Here is a 20,114-nt window from a genome sequence, read left to right on the forward strand (position 1 = left end):
TCACAAACGAAACATTTGTTAATCCAGTTGTCTTACTTCAACCACAGAATCATACTTATTAAATTTACTCCATCTTTAGGGCAATAATTCGTTTTATAGAATGGTTTGTATGCTTTTCCAACATCTCAGCTTTACTGTCCAAAATTATTTTTTGCTATAAAATCTTAATAAAATTGGGGGGAAACCTCTGCTCAACTGAAAATGTGACAGCTGAATGGGAAGAAAACTCCTGCTACCCCATGATATGTAGGAGTATTTTTTTTATTATTCCTCCTATTATTGTTGTTGTTGTTGTTATTGTTATTATTATTATTATTATTATTATTATTATTATTATTATTATTATTATTATTATTATTATTATTATCATTGTTATTGTTATTATTATTGTAGTAGTAGTAGTAGTAGTAGTAGTAGTAGTAATAGTATCCTACAAATTTGATCAATGAAAGACATCACCTTGTAATTAGTTTTACCCAAGGACGTTACATTAAACCCGGTTTTACCCCACTAACTATCTTTCTGCCTTTGTTAATATTTGTAATATTTTAATTATTAGTTTCAAGTAGGTCTGAACATAAAGAAGGCTGCCACATAAAAGTACTACACATGCAGGCACATCCGCCACATGAAAAAGGGATTTCCACTGCTACCTTGTGGAAATCATCTTGATTGCAACGTGAACGGTACAGGTCCTAAATTAGCACATAATTACTTTACTTAATTGTACCAGCGCAACAAATGACATATAAAATATAAATATAAATCCTACTGTAGATTATATTGTTGGATTATTATTGTTGATGCAATAATGATTCAGTATAATTTACTGTTTGGTCGTCCTAAACTAATAAAGTAAATTTCCTTCTAAATCGTATTGGAAGTTATCAAGTGGCACAAAGCACAGCTAGGAGCACAAGTGGGCTCCAAACTTTAAGAAGAGTTGTCGAATTTACAATATTTCCATTTGACCCAAACGCAGCACACTTGGTGGTCCTGCCTTGTATTTTCATCTTGCTGCCGCCATTTTGCTTCAGTGCCGCTGCGGCAGTCAACGAGCAGGGACGGATACTTCCCAAGACCACATTTTAAAAAAAACATTTTTTAAACTGAAACTGGTAATTACCTCTGCATACATTGTTTTCACAATATACCTGGCTGTTACAGTATAGTGTAAGAATATATAAAAAGTGAATACCACAGTAATGACAAAATAAAAGCTAACGCTAACGATAAGGTCGCGAAGGATTGGTGGTTTCGGTAGGCCTCTGTTTTGTAGCATTAGCTAAAATATTCATTGACTGTACGATTATACTTTTTTCTCTTGTGGAGGATATAACATACACAATTTTCTGTTAACAGCCACTAGTTAGCCAGTGTAACTGAAATTAACACTTACTCTTATTATTTAGGATATTTAGCTGACATTCTAATATTTGCCAATCTCTAAACAGTAAGTCAGTGTCTTTCGTCACTGCTGGGAATCGCTCTCAGTTCGTTCCAGCTAGCTTTGGGCTACTTTTTATTAAACAGTAAGTATGTGATTGTTTTTTATTGACTGTCTTGGTTTATAAGCTTGACCATACATATTCTAAGGCAACATTGAAGGTGACCTGTAACATATCTTGTTTGCCAAGAAACGTCGAGTGCAGTCAGCTGTCGCAGATATTTTACCCGTAATTTAAGATGAACGACTAACGTTAATGTTGTGCCCCTAGACAAATAGTTTAAGTTCTACTTGTAACGCAAATCGGTACTTTTCTTAATTGTTATTTTCGTGTAAATGTTATTTTGTTACTTAAGAGTGCATTTTCCCTGTCCCTTAAGATGGAAGCCAGAGTTGTAGTTCTTCAGGCTGATCATCAGTGTCGAACTAAGGCCTCCATGTCTAGAGTAAATAAACAGCCCAGGCCTGGGCTTCAGAGAATAGCAAATTCAAATGTTCTCTATTCTATAGTAGAAAACGCTACTTGAACTGCGTAAACATGGGTTGATAATGCAGCATATTGACAGTAAGTTTGTCCACTAACCTGGACCTCTGTTCAAGGAAGTCCTTGCTGAGAGCTATTGTCTCATATTGCTTTCTGTACCTCTGTGTGGAAATGTCTTATTTGTATTTGTGCAAATCTGCCTCTCTCTTAATAACCTCTTTTCAGTTCCATGGGGAGTGTTTTTGATTGATTTATAGGTTTAAACCCATCCTCTTGGCCCTTTGTGGGAATCCCTGGATATGGATAGCTTGCCCCCCTTCAGAATACATTGGCAGAAGATTTTTTCTTTCTCTTCAGCATTGGTAATCAACAGCTGAAAATCTCTAGAAGCTTGAATATCCTGCCTTTTTTCTCTACTGCATCACTCAAATGTCACCAGGTGTGCAAAATCCTTCCAAGCCCACGAAGAAGCTGAAGATTTTTTTTCCACCCACCATCCAACGTTTATCCCCCCTTTTTCCACATCAATTTAAGCATTTTTGGATCTATTTTTTTTTTATTTTCTGGCTGTTTATGTCCCCATATTTCTTTCTTTTCATTGGTTACACCTATTAATAAAAAATAATAAAAAAAATCCCCAAAGGACTCTATTGCACCCACCATCAGTAATATTTAGCAGTCTGGCGGAGATAAAGATGTCTCAGAGAGTCTCAAAAAAGGGATGTCGTAGGAAGACAAGTGTCTCTGGGCGACCCACCCCCCTTTTCCTCTTATCTCACGGATCAAGTGTTCCTTCAGGACTCCATACCACCACGGAGACACCCTGCCAGCAGTGCGCTCAGGAGGGAGACATCTTCTCAGCCACCTCAGGTAAAGGTGGCACAATGCTAAAAACAATATCAAAACTGGCTTGTTAGTACTGATGAAATGACCAGTTAAAGACTGTATATGTGTGTGAAGGCATAGTGACCATTTTAATTGAACATGTTTAGGAGCTGTGTTTACTTCCCATAAAAAAAAACATCACTGATTGGTCAACAGGTCACATAATCAATTGTGTCCCATGTTTTCCTGTTTTAATTCTTGTATGATTTACAACTCTGTACACAGTTTCTTCTCCTCTGCTCATTTTATTCGATAAATCAGTCTTGAGTAGGACATTCTGAAATATAGAGATTTTTACGGTTTGCACACAGGGATTTCCAATACAAGCCCTGCCCTTGAAGAGTACTAAACCTGAAATCATATAATCAAAGAAAGAAACCCCCACACATAACTGCAGGCAAGGCCCTGTCAGAACAGTTCTACAAACTGTTCTGCAAACTTAGGTCACACTGAGGACATGTATGTTTGTTTCGAGCCCTATGGTTGACTGGAGTTTGCATGTGGTCTATTTCATCTTAAGTATACTACTGCCTTAAAATAACTGCTTCCCTTCTTGTCTCCCTAATCCCAGTTTAGCATCTCATGTGATCATAATTTTTACGTCTTTGCATTTATGATTGCATTCAAAGTACAGGAACGAGTCCCATTTTGTGTTGTCTAACTACAACATAAACTTAAGATAAAAAAAACACCTATAGGTTGTCTAAAACCCAAATAATATGATATTTTACTTGATTCCAGTAAGAATCCCTAATGTACAGGTCGGAGCAAGTCATTGTATTGTGTATGAAAAATAAATTTGCAGGTAGGCTTTGTTGGTATTAATGTTACATGTGCATGCATGTTTGAAGTGATTTGATATAATGGATATAAGATTTCTCTTCTTATGTGTCGCTGCATTCTGTGTTATCAGGGAGAGTCCTGTTGGCCCTGAAGAGAACCAGCTGCTGGATTTAAAGGTCATAACCTCATCCCCCCCGTCACTCAAGACACATACCAGCATTACTATGACCAACCATGGAGATGACTGCTACTTCTTCTACTATTCCACCTGCACTAAAGTAGGCAACATATGAGCACAAAACTCCAATGTTAACACTTTGTGTGACCAGAAGAAAGTGTTGGAGCCTTACTGTGTTTCATTTATTGTACAGGGGGACAGCTGCCCTTTCAGACACTGTGAGGCAGCTATGGGCAATGAGATCGTCTGCAACCTCTGGCAGGAGGGACGCTGCTTCCGTACTGTGTGCAAGTTTCGCCACATGGAGATCACAGTAAGAAAATTTGAACATGCATTTTAAAGTGAAGAATGCTCAAAAATATTTCCTTCAAGCTTTGCCCACTCAAGGCTGTGTCTGTCTTGAATGGCCATTACCGGAGGGTAGAAAAGTTTCCCTGTAATACTGGGCCAGGAGCTCCACTCCTGCCTCTGGACCTGTTGTGAGGAACACTAAATGCACTGTAAAAGCAATTACACAACAAGCCATCAAGTCAATATGCTACATCACAATGAGGGAGGTTCACAAAAGACTGGCATTAATATAAACTTACATTAACAGTTACTACTCAAAAGAAGAATTGAACTTTGTCAAGTCCGTTGCCTGTTGGTGAGCTTTATCTGTCTTTGTCCAGTAGATTTCTAAAATCTGTGATGAATCGAAATGCCTTCCTTGGAGATAAGGGCCGGTTGAAATATTGGCTCCTCCTCTATAATATCTGAGATAGTAGCTCCACCACACATAAGAGCTAACAGACTCTACCATGTATTCAGGCCACAGACTTGAATCATTTTTGAACAATCATCATTTTTTATACTCATTGCTAGGAGAAACAATAACATGATTATACTGAGCAAGAGCTAAATTAGGATCAGAATAGTAAATATTTTAAGGGTCCTGAAATTAACTTATACAGTTTTTTTTACACTCTGTTTAATTCAGTTGTGCGGTCACATATATTGGGGCCAATTTTATGGACACCTGATCTGACTCAATTGGGGTCAGCCTGCCTCCTCTCTGCATGCTCTTACATGTTTATCTCTTTCATCGAAACAGAAAAATCGAAAGGAGATATCTTGTTATTGGGAGAACCAAGCAGCCGGCTGCCAGAAGCCACACTGTGCCTTCTTCCATGAAAAGCCCCGCTACATTGATGGCGCGTTTGTCCCACCTGATAAATGTGAGTGGGCTTTGTTTAATCAATCAAACTAAGAATTGAAATGTTGATTTGCCATCCACCTGTGAAAGATGGTAATGAAAGATGGTAATGATAATCGATGGAATTCTTCCAGCTCAAAGCAAGAACAAGGAACAGCCACTTGAGGAACCAGCTCCCCCACCAGCTGCCCCTCTCCCCACTGCAGCCAATCCCCAGCTCAGAGGGATCATCAAGACAGAAGCTCAGGAGCCAGTCCCGAGTCCCACCCACCCACCAGTGGTGATTAATCCAGCAGATGATGATGAAGATGAAGATGGTGAGCTGAATTTGATCTCAGAATGACTTTTTTGTCTCTTCTAGCCTTCATTTTGAGAAAGGATATTCCTTATGGTCTTTACAACTCATGTCTTTATGTTTCTAGATCCAGTCTCAGAGGAGGGAGAGGACAGCAGGGTTGGACCTTCTCCTAGAAAACTAACCAAATCAGGTGTGACTGTTGTCAGTGACTAAAGTTTGGAGTCATAATTCATCAGAATTTGTGACCAAAGCTGTACTATTCTCAAATCCTGTGTATGTGCTCATGTTGTGTCTTGACAGGTGATTCATTGAACTTTGGAGTGAGCACCCTAGAGGAGATCAGGCTGAGGAAGGCCCTGAAGGCCAGCATGAAGAGAGCTGGTTACCCCATTCAGAGTACTGATACCTTGGCCAACGGAGAGAAAGAAAACAGACAGTCCTTTTTTCAACCAGTTCTCTACGAGGCGAGAGATGGTAAAGAGCAGGAATTTGTGAGATTGTTAGGTTTGAGGGAGTTGGAAACCTAACTATTAACTAATATTAAACCTAGAAATCATTCATGCTAGGTTGACAGTTGGATAGACAGCTATTGCTAATGTTTATAACGGTAGCACTGTTAATGTCAAACAGATTTAAAAAAAAAAAAAAGATTCAAATAAACTGATGATACAGTAACTGTTACCTTCAGTAATAAAGCCAAGTGAAATCATTAATACCCTCTTCTTACCCAGCACATGGTCCCTGTTTTAACCCAGGTCCCCTTGTCTTTGAAGAGACTGTGAGACCAAGAGGCAGTGTGGCTGAAAGGCTTGGCAGGAAGATTCCCTATTCTGGTAAATTTTCACTCTTGTTGCATCTTGTCAGCAGATATCAGTGCAGTGCTAACAATGATAATCTTAAGAATTCAGAATAGAAGCTCATGACTTTTCCTTGTTGTAGATGGAATAAGTGGAGAAGCTGTTCCACTGAAAAGGAGTCTGGCTGAGCGTCTGGGAAGAGTTGTGGACGAGGAGAAGCCATTAATGCCCCTGCAGAAGGGTGAGTACGAGTCCACCTGTAGCCTTTTACTCCATGCGGATGATAGAGGATGTATCTTAGGTTGGAAAGAGCTATGTTCTGATGATGAACATAAAGGTTGTTTTCATGTGGCTCATAACTTACAGTCTAGAATTAATTATGTTTATTTAATCATTTCTCTTTCTTCTGCTTCTGTAGCTTTGAAGCCTATTAAGGAAAGACTCGGATTGACTGCTGGATCTGTTGCAACTCAACCAGGTAACAAATCTGAAGAACATGAGAGGTTGACATTGATAACTATGTCTGGAAAGATGTTAATCATGCAGAGTGATTAAAACATTGTTTATTATTGTCCCTGGGCTTTCAAAGCAGCTGAGACCAACGCAGAGCCAAAGAAAGCTCCTGAGCAGATCCGCATCAAAACTCTGGAGGAGATCAGACAGGAGAAGGCAGCAAAGTCTCAGTCCAGAGACAGCCCTTCAGTTGGGGCTTCTGAAATCAACAATACCAAAACCACCAAGGGTGTCAAACGAGCGATCAGCGTTAAAGACCACTCTATCACTCACATCAAAACATTCTCTGAGATCCTTCATGCCAGGAAGAAAAGACAGGATGAGCAGCAGGAGCAGAGCCCCAGCCACAAGAAAGCCAAGCACACTGTGGAGAAAGCTCCAGGCAAGAGCCAGGGAGAGTGTGACTCAGCTGGACCTTGTCCTAAGGCAATAAATGTGGGGGGAGTCAAAGTAAAGACCCTGGAAGAGATCCGCAGGGAGAAGGCAGCAAGGCTTCAGGCTCAGCAGGCGCTGGAGGCTGAAAACAAGAAGAGCTCTGATACTGAGGAGAACGGTGCAAAGAAGCCCCGTCTACTGCGCATCAAGAAACTGGCTTCCCAAAGTAAGACAGTGCTTGTCTTGAGCTTTGTAGTTATGTTCCTTGTGTGTTGACACAAAGAATGTATGCAGAAATGTTGTGAATCGTACTATTGTAAATATCTTTCAGATTGAATTGAATTTAATTTTGAATTTGGTGATCCTCATCTGACCATGTACCATGTTGCTGAATTTCTGTTGATCTCAGCAGGAAACATCACATCAGAAGAGAAGAGTGCTGAAGTGACCGAGAAGCTAATGAAAACTCCCATTGCTTCTCCTGAGGTATGGCATTAAGACACTGCAGTATTAGCTGTGATTGCTTGTAGAGCCCGACCAATATGGGATTTTTAAGACTGATACCAATTTAAGAGTGGAAAATCTGACAATTACTGATATGGCAGCCGATATCCTGAATTTTTGAGCTGAAGTAAAAATAGACCTTTTCTGTGTGGTTTGTTGAGTTGAAATTGAGTTAATTTTAACTGATCATATATTGTATGTATGAAATATTGATCTGAAGAATAACTAGTGAGTATAGCTGTGTAATAATTAAAGCCTTGGAGTAAAAAGTACCATATTTCCCTTGGGAGTGGAAAAAGTAGCAGAAAATGTCAATGAAATACTCAAGTAATCTACAAGTACCTGTGAGATGGCTGGGAGATTCATGCTGCAGCTTTGTTCCGAACCTTTATTTCAATGAGCTCCAATCGGAAAATATTTTTTCTTTATTATCAGTGCATGTCATCTTTAGCAATATTTCACTGTTAAAGCCATCAGTTATTTAGCATTAACTAGTATGATAAGCTTGTTTTCACAGAGAGTAAATAGATGGGGACGTTGTTTATTTACTTACTAGGTTACAGTACAGCATTAAGTTAACGCTCTTGTCTCAGACTTAAACCACTGTACTGTCTTCTCAGCTGCAGAAAGATTCTGACGCTTAGTTTCAATCTGCTATGTTACTGACTGTAATGACTGTACTATAGCTGGCTAGCTAGTTAACCTTGCTAATGTTAGCAAGCAGGGACAGGGTTAACAATATATGACGATAACTAACTATAACTATAACTATATATATATATATATATATATATATATATATATATATATATATATATATATATATATATATATATATATATATATGCAGTCTCCTATATGTGCTGCTGGCACTGCTGAGTCTGAAGTGTTGTTAATAATGTAGTTGAAGTGCACTCTGCTGCACAAAGTACATGATGCCACCATTCTAAATATAATATCGGTGCATATCGGTAAACAAATCAGCCGATACCAGTATGTCTGTATCATGCCCATGTAAGGGATCAAATCGGCAGACTAATGAATCGGTTGGGCTCTATTTGCTTGTTATTCTGTTCACTTTGTGTGATTGGAATTCTCCTGTTTCTTTCTAGACAAGCATTGCCTATGGTAACAACGTCAAGGTCAAGACCTTCGAGGAGATCATGCGGGAGAAACGCTTTCGCAAGCAGGAAATGGAGGAACAGGCCAAAGGCTCCGCTGAAGCAGAACCCTGTCAGAAACAGACCGCTGAAGGAATGCTGAAGAGGAAGTTTCCTGCTAAAGACAGTCTTACACCGCCAGGCTCTTCATCACCTTCCTCCACTACTCCGGCCCCTGACAATACCCTTCCAGACCAAAAGGTCCCTGTTCGTAAACTGATCCCCCTTAAATCCAAGACTGCCTCACCTCTGAACAGCAACAGTACTCCTCGTACACGAGGAGCTGCTGTTAGCTCAGCCCCTGTGAAGCAGAGCTCTTCTCCACTAGAGGATGAGACTGAGTCTTGCTCACAGAGCCCCAACAGCTTGAGGGAGATCCCACACAAAAACACAAGGAGCTCCACGACATCTTCACCAGCCAAGCAGACCAAAGCAGCTCCTCAAGGTCCTGCTGCAGACGCCACTACTGCTGAGCAAACCCTCAACAGTAAACAGAAGAATTCTCCAGAACACACTACAGACACCAAAGGTACTGCACCTTAAACTGTTGTTCATGCTTCATTTTGCAACCCATGTTTCTGTCAAAGATTAAGATGGCTCACCTTGGACTTGGATAGGCAGGGAAAACAGGCACCCAATTCCCTAAATCTCATATACAAGAAACTCAGTTTTACTTAATTGGGATGAGGGAAAGACCTGATTGTTTGTCTCACATAGCCAGACCTATGTACACACTGTGTTTTAGTGCTGAGTGAAGAAAGGTTGGCCATGATCATTCTGTCAAAAAGGAAAAGCACTGTGGCTCGTTTGTATTTCTTTAAACCAATCACAACAGTCTTGGGCAGTACTAAGCCCAGGGTGCAGCAATGGCGCCCCTGCTAAAAGGTAACATGCAGCATGCAGATAGCAGAAGGGTGTGAGAATCTTGACTGGAATAGTCAGCCAATAGCAGGCTTATACCCACAGCCTGCTTCCTGTGTACCAGACTAGTACTAAAGTACATGTGTGTAACAAATCCTCCACAGGAACGATAGAAAAGAAAGATGAAGAATTGTTAAACCTATTAGTTATATATCATTAATACTTTGCTTTTCAGTGAGGCCCAAACTGAATGTGAAGCCGTCTGTCATGAAGCCTGCAGTGCAGGTGAAACCAGGCCAGAAGAGGAGGGGAGCAGCACGGTCTGCTGTGGCTGCTGTTAAACCTCTGAACAGTGCCTCCACACTGCTGGAGGAGCCACTGCAGGAGACAACATGCAGAGACACACAGGTAGGCCGGCACACTGATCGTACATCTCCTTTTTCTTCAATAACGTCTTTCATGTTTCATGTCTTTAATTAGTTTGATGTGGCACATTTATTTTTTGCTCATTTATTATGATGTTTTTCCTCTTTTGTGTATGTTTCATTCATTTTTATATTTACCTACATACATTTTTTAACCACCAATTATTTTGCATACCTCCCTTGTTTTTATAACCCCCACATTTTATTTTTGCACGTTCACTCAACATTTCCTTCACACATTGACCTTTTGTTAAATAGACATACTAACATCGTTTCTCTCTGATGTAGCTTGTCCTTTTTGTCCGTTTACAGTTCAATTGTCATTCAGTTTAAACAATGTATTGCTGTTACTTACTCCAGTGACTTCCATTGTCAGGTGTTCCCATCTTCCAGTGCAGAGGCTCAGCTGAGCTCTGCTGTTCCCTGTAGTCCCAGCACCTTGTTGGACTCGGGTTCCAGCTCCAGCCCACTGAGAGAGGAGCTCCAGACTGTCCCTGTCTTCAAACAGAGTCTGAACCAAGAAACCAAGCCGACTGTCAGTGTTGCTGCTGCCAGAGAGGCCTGTACAGTCCCCCAAAGGTAGAGCTTAAAACCTTAACTTTAAATTTAGTAACACTTACTTATTTGTAATGTCAGATTTAACCAAGCAAATATCTGTAGGCAGGTGTGGGGATGCTCTCCGGTTATCTCCTGCTTCATTTTCAGCATTTTTTAATGGAATTTGTATAATTTTGTGATCACAAAGAAACAATGGTATTACAACAGACCACCATAACAGTTGTTTCCTGTTGACCTTGAAATGTTTGGTTGACTCTAGAATGTGAACTCAAATATTTTGTCACTCCCCAAGTGAGGAAAGTGAAATTTTGATTAAGTACAATCAGTCAGTTACGCTTTCTTAAATAAATTACTGTTTTATATAACAAAAGATCTCCCATACATCAGTGTTTAATTTCATCCATACCAACTTTTACATCAAACATGTGTAGTGTGTAGAAAAATTAGACAATTAAAGGAAGATGTTTTGATGTTTTTTTCATGTATGACATGAATACAGCATTTAGGTAAATAACAAGACTCTCTGTACATTTCAGCCCAGTCCTGAAGACTCCTGCTCAACCCAAATCACGGAGAACGAGCGTAGCTGCATCCTGCACTGCCTCCACCTCCAGCGCCGCTGCCTCCAGCTCTGCTGTGGATGACTTTGAGGAGCTTATCAATGAATTCACTGAGGACCATTTGGAGGGCGAAGACGTGGACCCTGGCATCGGAGAGGATGACCTGCTGCAGGAACTGTCGGAGATGATTGACAGCTGAGGGCTCCATCAAGCACAATCAAGGCCCCACCCCAACTAGTCACCCACATCCTTGTCTTGTGACTATATTTCCCAGAATTGAAGACCATCAACAACTATCTTCCATGGAGTGTTTTAGAAAGACTTTTTTTTTCTTAAAAGTTGAACGTATTTTAAGCTTTAGGTTAATATTTTTTGTTCTTTGCATTTGAGACATCTTCTCTTTTTCATTTCCTCCCCATTAGATTATCTGATGGCCCAGGGGTTATTCCAACGGGCTTAGATGTTTTGTTTTGTTTTGTTTTTTTAATTATGTCGTTCCATGATCAGTGGGAAATTTTTCAGGCCCCTAAAAGAGAAAATGAAAAAAGCTCAGCTCTGGTGCTGAGAGATGTGAAGAACATCCTGTCAGGAACTCCTGGAAGTTAAATGTTGGGAATGATGAATGTGTCACCTGAGAGAGAAGTCATTTGTGTATACTGTGTATGCAAAGGGAATGGCAAGCTAATTATCGAAATAATACATTCTGCTGCACTTAGAGTAGCCTGCCCGCAACAACATGTATTTTTTTTTAAATATCTGTGAGTGGACAAGACATCTGTTGACAGCTAAATCCCAGATTATGACATTTAAATCAAGGTTACTTCAACTATGACCCAGTGAACAAAGCTCAGGTCAGAATCTAAGAACATTTCCAAAGTTCATCAGTCTTTTTACTGTTTGGTTGTTTTATCCATCAGGTATATGTGGTCTATAAATTTTCTTATGAAGTGCACCTTCTGCCTGTGACTTTCCTTAAGTGGTTTTATAATGTTTGACTATAATGTGTGTACTTTTTTAACCAGTTCGTTTATTCAGTGGGCATACTTTGAAATAACTAGTCTGGGATAAGTGCTCTCTGGTATTTGTAATGAACACCTCAGGGACTTCTGATGTTTATATGTTCTGTATATGATTGGCAAACACTGTATTTCAGTTCAACAATGCTGTCTTCAGTTGCCTTTTTCTCCTCAATGTTGTTGAGAAAAGAAACTGATTTTTGGTCTTAATACATGTTTGCTCTGTCCTGACCCTTTCCCACAAATACACTGTTCGAAGTGACTTGTACAAACTACCATGTAAATAAAAAAAATGCTTCTAATGACCAGCAGGATCAATAGCTGACTGATGATTTAAGACAGAAGTCAGTCAGTACTTTGTGTCAGGTTTGGTGACTGACATCAGGCTGAGATGTTGGAAGTATTACAGAAATGTATAATTGGTTGTTTACTTTTAATGGCCTATGTTTATATCATATCAGACATAAAAATACAGTTGGGTAAAAGTAAGAATTAGATCAACAGCTGCACGAACTGCAGCCTCCTAAATGATCATACAGTTGAATCAACACTTCTTTAAAACAGTCTTCAAAAACTTAAAAAAAACACTATAGCCTTCATGAGGACAGGATTTACTGCAGGACTACCCTGCATCAATTTTAGCAAGCAATACTTACTAATCTTGCAACTAAGTGTATACTCAAGGGTTATTGCTATACTAGTTCCCATAAGTTCACCATGATAAGAAAAAAATAATGACACCCTTTTCTACAGCTGAAATCTTCACTGAAGCTGCAAAGCTAAAAGCATTAGCATGCACCCCTTCTGTAGTGTGTGCACGAGCTCGACCATGTCTGTTCAAATCAATTTAGGAACTTGGGGCCTCCAGAGACTTGGATTATGCCTGTGTGGAGCCATTTTATTGATTTATATTTGAATTTCTTTTCTACATTTTAAATCAAGTCTCCAGCTACTTCAGTTGTTGAGCAGAATGCTGTTTTGCTGTGAAGCTCCAGAAATGTTTTGTGGACTGTGAAACTTCACCTGACTTTCCATCAGCATGGAGTAGGGTGACCACATTTGTCCCGCGTCCCACATATTGAGATGATGTCCCGCAATTGAATTGGCTCTAGTTTTCAAAGTCAAACCACTGCAGGACAGATGCTTCCTCTAAAATGTGTCATTTATCCAATGGCTGTGAAGGAAGGAGGGACGGCTGTCACCCCCGGTCTGTGTCCGCAGCTGTCAATCAAACTGCGCAGTCAGTCAAGTTAACCTGTCAGTCTCCGCTGTCCCGCCCCCGCAATGAGGAAAACAGGATGCAGATTTTGGAAACTACCACAAAAAACGACGATGCAGCTACAACAGAGACTGGGAGACTCTTTACGATTCTCACCGAGTTTTTTTTTTTTGCAAACTTTGCAAGAGTTATTTCTCTATTTCACACGGAGGGGAATACGACCTGAAGCGGCACAGCACCTGCGAGTCTCTTAAGAAACGTGTGGCTCAGAAAGATATGAGCCAATCTATGAAAACATTCCTCCTCAAACCCAAAGATGACTGCAGGACAGACAATTAAAAACACCAATGGTTCCCGCACGAAGTGACAGAAACACTCACACGACATTTATTTCAGTGGCTTCAGATGCTTCTAAAATATAATAATTGTTAAGTCCTTGACATGGTAAATAAAGGTCTTACCTGTAACCTGTATAGTCTATTGTGTGCTACTAAATCAACCAGAAGTTTAAGTATATATGTTATGAGCTACCAGGCAGAATAGAGGAGTTGAATCTGTCTCCTGGGCAGGGACTGCAGATTTAAATGAGTTTATAACCAACTCTAGTACAGCTAAGAAGATGTGCACTGTCCCTGTCAACTAAACAAATGGATAAATACATTTACAGTTTAAAGAAACAGCAGAAAACCAAATGCCACAGAGAACCAGGTGATCTGGGAGGTCAGGGCCCCAGGGCAGTTTCCTGTTTTGCTGGCTGTAATTAAGCCTTGTCATTTATGAGATTATTTTCAAAGCACTTCTGGAGAAACAAAAACTTCTTTACAACAAATGTAATATGGCGAAAACAGAAAGTATAACTGGGATCTGACTGGGTGCAGTACATTTATATACCATCAGTGCTGTGTCGTCTCCTGTCCAGCAGGAGGCGCTCCAAACCACCACAGTCCCTGTGAGCGCCATGCTGAGCACTGACAGCACGCACAAGCCGGTCTGCTTCTACTTCCGGGTGAGTGGATGTAAACAGAAGGACGTTCCGCCTCTGGAGACAGCGGTAGGAAAGATGACCAAACTGGAGCTGTTGAACGTGTTTCTGAACGACAGGCTGACAGCGGCCGCAGAGGAGATCTTTGGCGCCATTAAAGACACGGTGGTGGAGTATCAGAGCGAAATCCTCCGCTCCAAAGAGGAGAACGAGCGGCTCAAACGGCTCCTCAATGTAGCCGTCCAACGGCTCCTGCTGCAGCCAGGTGAGGAGCAGCAGCTGCTGGCTGTGCTGCCTGTCATCGATATGCTCTGAATGTCACACCAAACCTCATTCAAAATATATCCGTTTTTAACGGGGCTGTGCTCACGGAATCATAGAATCGTGCTGACATCAGCCTGTGTCATATGCATCTTATGTATTGTACTGAATGGAAGCGGACAGTAAAACTGTAAAAGAAGCTGAGCATTAAAGCAATACCAACAATTATAGCCAAGTATTAATAATAGACCGAGACCATCATGATTCAGCGGCCAAGAATGTGGGTTTGTTTACAATGTGTTGTAATAATGTCACAGCAATGAAAATGTTTCGGGCTGAGGAGTGATTCAGTGTGATCAAGTCCTGTCCGTCATTAGTTATTGTGCAGAAATTCTCCAACGAGATCATGTTTACAAAGACAGGCAGTTTAACATTTCCCAACATTCCAGCCTAAGTTAAAATGCTGTAAACCATGTCTGTCTTGAGGATGAGTGATGGACAGGATGACTTGTGTGTGTGTTGCAGTATTGCTGTGACACTGGTTGTGATATTGACTTTGTGTCTAACTTCATACAGCCTTATTTTATGAACTTGGTTCTGTGACTGTAATATTTGGCTAACAGAACACATACAGTGACATGGTCATAATAATAATTATAAAGTTATATTATTACATGATATTATATTATATATATGAAAAACTAAGCAAACAAAGGCGGCTAAAAGTGATTACAAGAATCTTTCTAGCTGGTAGAATCAGGAACGAACCAAACAATTTACGTGCTGTTCAAGAGTAAAACCCATTGTAACACCTAGGTTATGGAGGGCCGGTTAAACAGAGGAGGATAAAAAGCCAAGGTGTCCAACCGCTTTCAGGACAACAGCACCCAGGGCAGAAATAAGATCTTCTGTTTTGTCAGTGTTAAGCCGTAGACAGTTATCAGCTATCCAATCTTACATAGTTAAAGCACTAAGTGAAAGTACTAAGAGTTTGAGACATTTTGAGGCTTAGAAGAAATGTGTGTCGGTAGAATTGCTTCTCATAGCATTGAAACAATTATGGAACAACAATAGCGCGTTGCAATTATCATGCTGTTAAGAATCTGGATCTAATTGTATGATCGCATAGTCTACATATTTCTTTCCAAGAAATTGTCTACAGACCCATCCCAGAATAAAGTAGCATAATCTTACAATATCAGCCTGTTAAGGACTTAATATAGGGAATATTGATACATGACAAGTTGAAGGGATGGTGGGCCTTTGCTTCAACTAATTCATCTCTTATTAAGAAAAGAAAAAACAGACAAGAGTGACTGAGAACCAAAGACAGAGCTATCTTATGTTAGAGCTCAAGTGTAAACAGATGAGTTCACTGCAGGTCAGAAACCAAAGCAAAATTATGTTTCAATGAGTAGTTTGGTAAACAGATTATTTCTAACTGGTGTCATTCTATTATTTTTCTTGTTGTCAGTGAATTATAGGAAAAGACCAAAACCAGCAATGTGTCCCTACTCAGTCTGTGGCTGTCACTGAAGACTTCAACTCACAAATATGTAGTTTTTTTTTTAGAAGGCTTTGTAATTTCCTGAAACAGCTGGTCATTGTAGTTTTCAGCAAACATTATTCAAACAGGAGAAAATAGTGCATTAAATAGGGACTATTTTCAGCTGTGGATTAATCCATAATTGGTGCTCTCATGTGCATTTATGGCAGCAGGACAGTGTATGTGGGATCGAGTGAAAAAAGCACAGATATAGCAGTGGGACCCCCGCCAACCCATTCTCAGAGCATAGATGAAGAATATGTATGCTTGATTTAGCAGTGCAACCTATCAATTCATCTTAGAACTGAAATTGTTTCATAAGTCTAATGGTGATGTGATTTTAGCAAGCAAGGTTAAATTAGCTGATTTTAGAATGGACTTTAGTCAAAACAGTGAAATTGGAGCATTGTTTTCATGGCATACTGAAAGAAAAAAAACAAAGTTGGTAACACTGGAAAATCCATGGTAAGTAGGTGCATCATATTTCTTGAATTTACACCCAAATTACTTCAGTAATCACAACAAAATGTATTAAAAATTACCCCAATATTATTTTTACTAATGGTCTGTTATAATCCAATAAGCAGTTAATGAATAGCAGGTGATTCCATTAGTACATATCCAGGAAACGTCCAACTAGTTTCTGTCTCTTCAGTCTCTCTCTCTCTCTCTCTCTCTCTCTCTCTCTCTGACCTGAACAATGTCCTGGAATAATAGATGAGATGTACACAGCATTTATTATTTGTTTCCAATGTGTTTTTACTTTTTACTTGCGGTCCTTCTGCTTTCCTTCTATAGTAAAATTAAAGGCTTTTGCAGCTGCGGTGTCTTTGGGCTTTTTAGGTGAAGCAGATACACCGGGTAGCAGACAGTCGGCCTGCTTGCTCCACCTAAAGAGCCTAGAGACACTCTTGCAGTAAAAAGCTGCTCTGGAGAGTGAGTGAAGAGGTCAGAGTATTACTACAGCTTAAACACCGCCGAAAACAGACATTAGAGCGTCTGTGTGAGGTAACAGAGTCAGGCATCGAGAACTCGTTCAATGAAGCCAACCAATCAGAGGCGGAGCAGGGCGGGTCTTATGAGAACAAGTCTTCTTGAGCAGTATGACTGCGCCCTCTGCTGTTCAAACAGAACAATACAATGACAAGGAGACACAGGAGAATGCATTCATACTGATTTCCCTTGTTAGATCCATGAACTGTATGAGCAAAATAGCCACAACGTAGGTTGTAAGTATCAACACTGTCCCATGACATAATCGTAGCATTTCGTCATCGCGATATTAAAAATATTGCGATGACGATACGAGGCTTACTGTAAACATAGACATTTAGTAAAATTGTTCCACAGTTGGACTGATCTACTGAAAATACAGAACATGTTTCCTGTAAATGTATTAAAGAAATTACCAACTATTTTATAACTTCTTGTTGAAAAATAGAAGAATACTATTATCAAATAATGTTGGGGTTATTTCCAATACATTTTGAGTTAATGTGTTAATTTGGGGGTCATTTCAAAGAAACTTCAAATATGTTGCATGGTAATGTAACCTGCTATTTACCATGACATTTGCAGATCTGTAATGTGTTACCAAAAAGTCTTGTAGGTAATTCCTGTCCTGGACAGGGTGATACCATATGTATATACACCTAGCATGACTGTGATGTTTGTAACCTTTCAGAGCCTCACTCTGTCCAGCCCCAAGAAGATGATCAGCGCTGTGAGTCTGAGTGGAGAGGCAGTGTGGACCTGCTGCCACAGATTAAAGAAGAACCAAAACTCCGAAACATTCAAACAGATAGTTCACAAGAAGAGAGAGACTCAGAGGAAGGAAACTGCAGTCATGTCCAACCACTACCGAGGCCACATCCTGCTCCAACCCAGACTGTGTGTGGCAGACAAAGTGTCTCCCCACCTCCACCAACATCCCAGGAGATTAAGGCAGAGAGTGACGGTGAGGACAGCAGGAAACAGCAGCCAGCCAACAGCGTACCATCCTCCATGACTGTTTATTCACACTGCAGAGCAGCTCAGAGCAAACAGACTCAGCAGGTTAAAGGGTTACTTCGCTCAAACGGAAAACAGAGCACACACATACTGCAGATGAAGAATGTGAGATCCCTGAAGCCCCCTCCACCTCGCTCCTCTCACCCAAGCCAGAGCATCCAGAGGTGGCACAATTGTAAAGAGTGTGGGAAGGGCTTCAGCTTTGCCTGCCAGCTGGAGGTCCACATGCGTTGGCACACCAAGGAGAAGCCGTACAGCTGTGCAGTGTGCCGAAAGAGCTTCACCACAGTCAGCATGCTCAAGAGGCACCACCGCATTCATACAGGGGAAAAGCCCTTCCGCTGCCATGTCTGCGGGAAATGCTTCAACCAGTCAGCGCACCTCAACACTCACTTCAGGCTCCACACTAGAGAGAGGGCCACTTGGAGCCGAGCACCACACTCTAAGTGAACAAAGACTCACAAGAGGAAGCTATACTGACCATCTGTAAACTCTGAAATGCTTCAAGTGGCTAAATTTCAGTTTCAAACAGTGTAGAATAAAGTTGTTTGACTGTGCGTCTTGTCTGTTGTGCAATAAAGTGCGGTACATAAAGATTTCTCATCCATTGATTGTGTTGATGGACACCACAAGAAATTATAAGGATAATTTTAACATTTTACCTGCCAGTGTTTTTCTGTGTTTTTTTTATATCTAAAATGTGCAGACACGTTAACAGTGGTCACCACAGCAACATGAGCAGAGAGACAGACAGGTTGTAGGTTATTTGGAAATGGAAATGAAATCAGCATACATTAATGATTGTCCACTGCATTGTAAAACTGTATTTGCCAGAGAACAGAGTCCTCACTGGCTTCCCACCCATAAAAACTGACAACAGACCCTTCTCACAGCACATTTTGACTTGACTTGTGTAACATGACAAAAATGTCTGTTTTGTTGCTGAAGGTGTCCCAGTAAGTATTGACAGTGAGCCAGCACACGCAATACCAGAGCTGGAAGTGGCTGACCTACATGGAAAACAGCCATTACATTTGCTTACGTTACAGCAAGTCAACATGTCTGCTGTGCTGCAAGAAACGTCTGTTTATTTATGTGACCAAGCCAGAGGCACTGCTGTCAGGAATTCTAGTAAGCAACCTCTATCTTGAAGAAATATACGGAGGGCAGGAAATGAGGGAACCAGACACAGACAAAATGAGAGTGACAAAGTAGAACAGGAAACAACAAGACATGAAACATGAGGATAAGAAAAAGGGGAACTTAACTAACCTTGACAGGTCATGACACTTGACCTACAGTAACTATAAAAAGTATTCACCCTGTCGGATGTTTTCTGCTTTTATTGTTTTTATAAATGGAATCATGGTCACTATTCAAAAAATATACAAAACAAAAAAATAACTAATGTCAAAGTAAAAGCAGATTTCTACAAAGTAATGCCAATTAATTAAAAATATATAATGTAAAAGTGATTGCGTAAGTATTCACCCCTTTCAAGTCAGTATTTAGTAGATGCACGTCCTCAATAACAGCACTGAGTCTGTGTGGATAGGTCTCAATCAGGCCTGCACATCTGGACACTGCAATGTTACTCCATTCTGTTTTACAGAACTGCTCCGGCTCTTTCAGGTTGGACAGTGATCAGATGTGAACAGCCCTTTTCAAGTCCAGCCACAAATTCTCTATTGGATTGAGGTCTGGCCACTCTTCTGGCCACTCCACAACATTCACCTTGTTGTCTTTAAATCATTTCTGCATAGCTTTCGCTGTATGCTTCGGGTCATTGTCTTGCTGGAAAATGAATCTTCTCCCAAGTCGTAGTTCTCTTGAAGACTGAATCTGGTTGTCCTCCAGGATTTCCCTGTATTTCGCTGCATTCATTTTACCCTCTACCTTTACAAGCCTTCCAGGGCCTGCTGCTGAGAAGCATCCCCACAGCATGATGCTGCCACTACCATGCTTCACGGTGGGGAGTGTGTGTTTGTGGTGATATCTGCAGTGTTTGGTGTCCGCCAAACATAGCATTTAGTCTGATGGCCAAAAAGCTCCATTTC

At 40.5% G+C, this 20,114-nt stretch overlaps 2 protein-coding genes across 11 annotated transcripts; both read left to right on the forward strand.

The window, feature by feature from the left end:
- The first annotated feature begins 1,035 nt into the window (after window positions 1-1,035).
- zc3h11a (zinc finger CCCH-type containing 11A) lies at window positions 1,036-12,345 on the forward strand. Of its 10 annotated transcripts, none has more exons than XM_073467647.1 (18): window positions 1,036-1,118; window positions 1,455-1,532; window positions 2,730-2,801; window positions 3,730-3,877; window positions 3,971-4,090; window positions 4,871-4,994; window positions 5,107-5,289; window positions 5,395-5,460; window positions 5,571-5,744; window positions 6,026-6,103; window positions 6,210-6,308; window positions 6,486-6,545; window positions 6,657-7,181; window positions 7,365-7,441; window positions 8,572-9,148; window positions 9,716-9,888; window positions 10,282-10,484; window positions 11,000-12,345. In XM_073467647.1, the coding sequence occupies exons 4-18, from the start codon at window positions 3,824-3,826 to the stop codon at window positions 11,220-11,222; spliced, it is 2,736 nt and encodes a 911-aa protein (XP_073323748.1). In that variant the 5' UTR covers window positions 1,036-1,118; window positions 1,455-1,532; window positions 2,730-2,801; window positions 3,730-3,823; the 3' UTR covers window positions 11,223-12,345. The 10 variants fall into 10 exon arrangements, with proteins under 10 accessions (XP_073323748.1, XP_073323750.1, XP_073323749.1 ...); XM_073467649.1 differs by having other exon boundaries at window positions 7,368-7,441; XM_073467648.1 differs by lacking the exon at window positions 1,455-1,532.
- A 1,945-nt stretch (window positions 12,346-14,290) lies between these two features.
- LOC140998490 (uncharacterized) lies at window positions 14,291-18,653 on the forward strand. Its single transcript, XM_073468796.1, has 2 exons — window positions 14,291-14,505; window positions 17,732-18,653. Exons 1-2 carry the CDS (start codon window positions 14,319-14,321, stop codon window positions 18,505-18,507), a joined length of 963 nt encoding a protein of 320 aa, XP_073324897.1. The 5' UTR covers window positions 14,291-14,318; the 3' UTR covers window positions 18,508-18,653.
- Window positions 18,654-20,114: the final 1,461 nt, after the last annotated feature.

This window comes from Pagrus major, chromosome 6 (genome assembly GCF_040436345.1).
Source record: "Pagrus major chromosome 6, Pma_NU_1.0".
Taxonomy (NCBI): domain Eukaryota; kingdom Metazoa; phylum Chordata; class Actinopteri; order Spariformes; family Sparidae; genus Pagrus; species Pagrus major.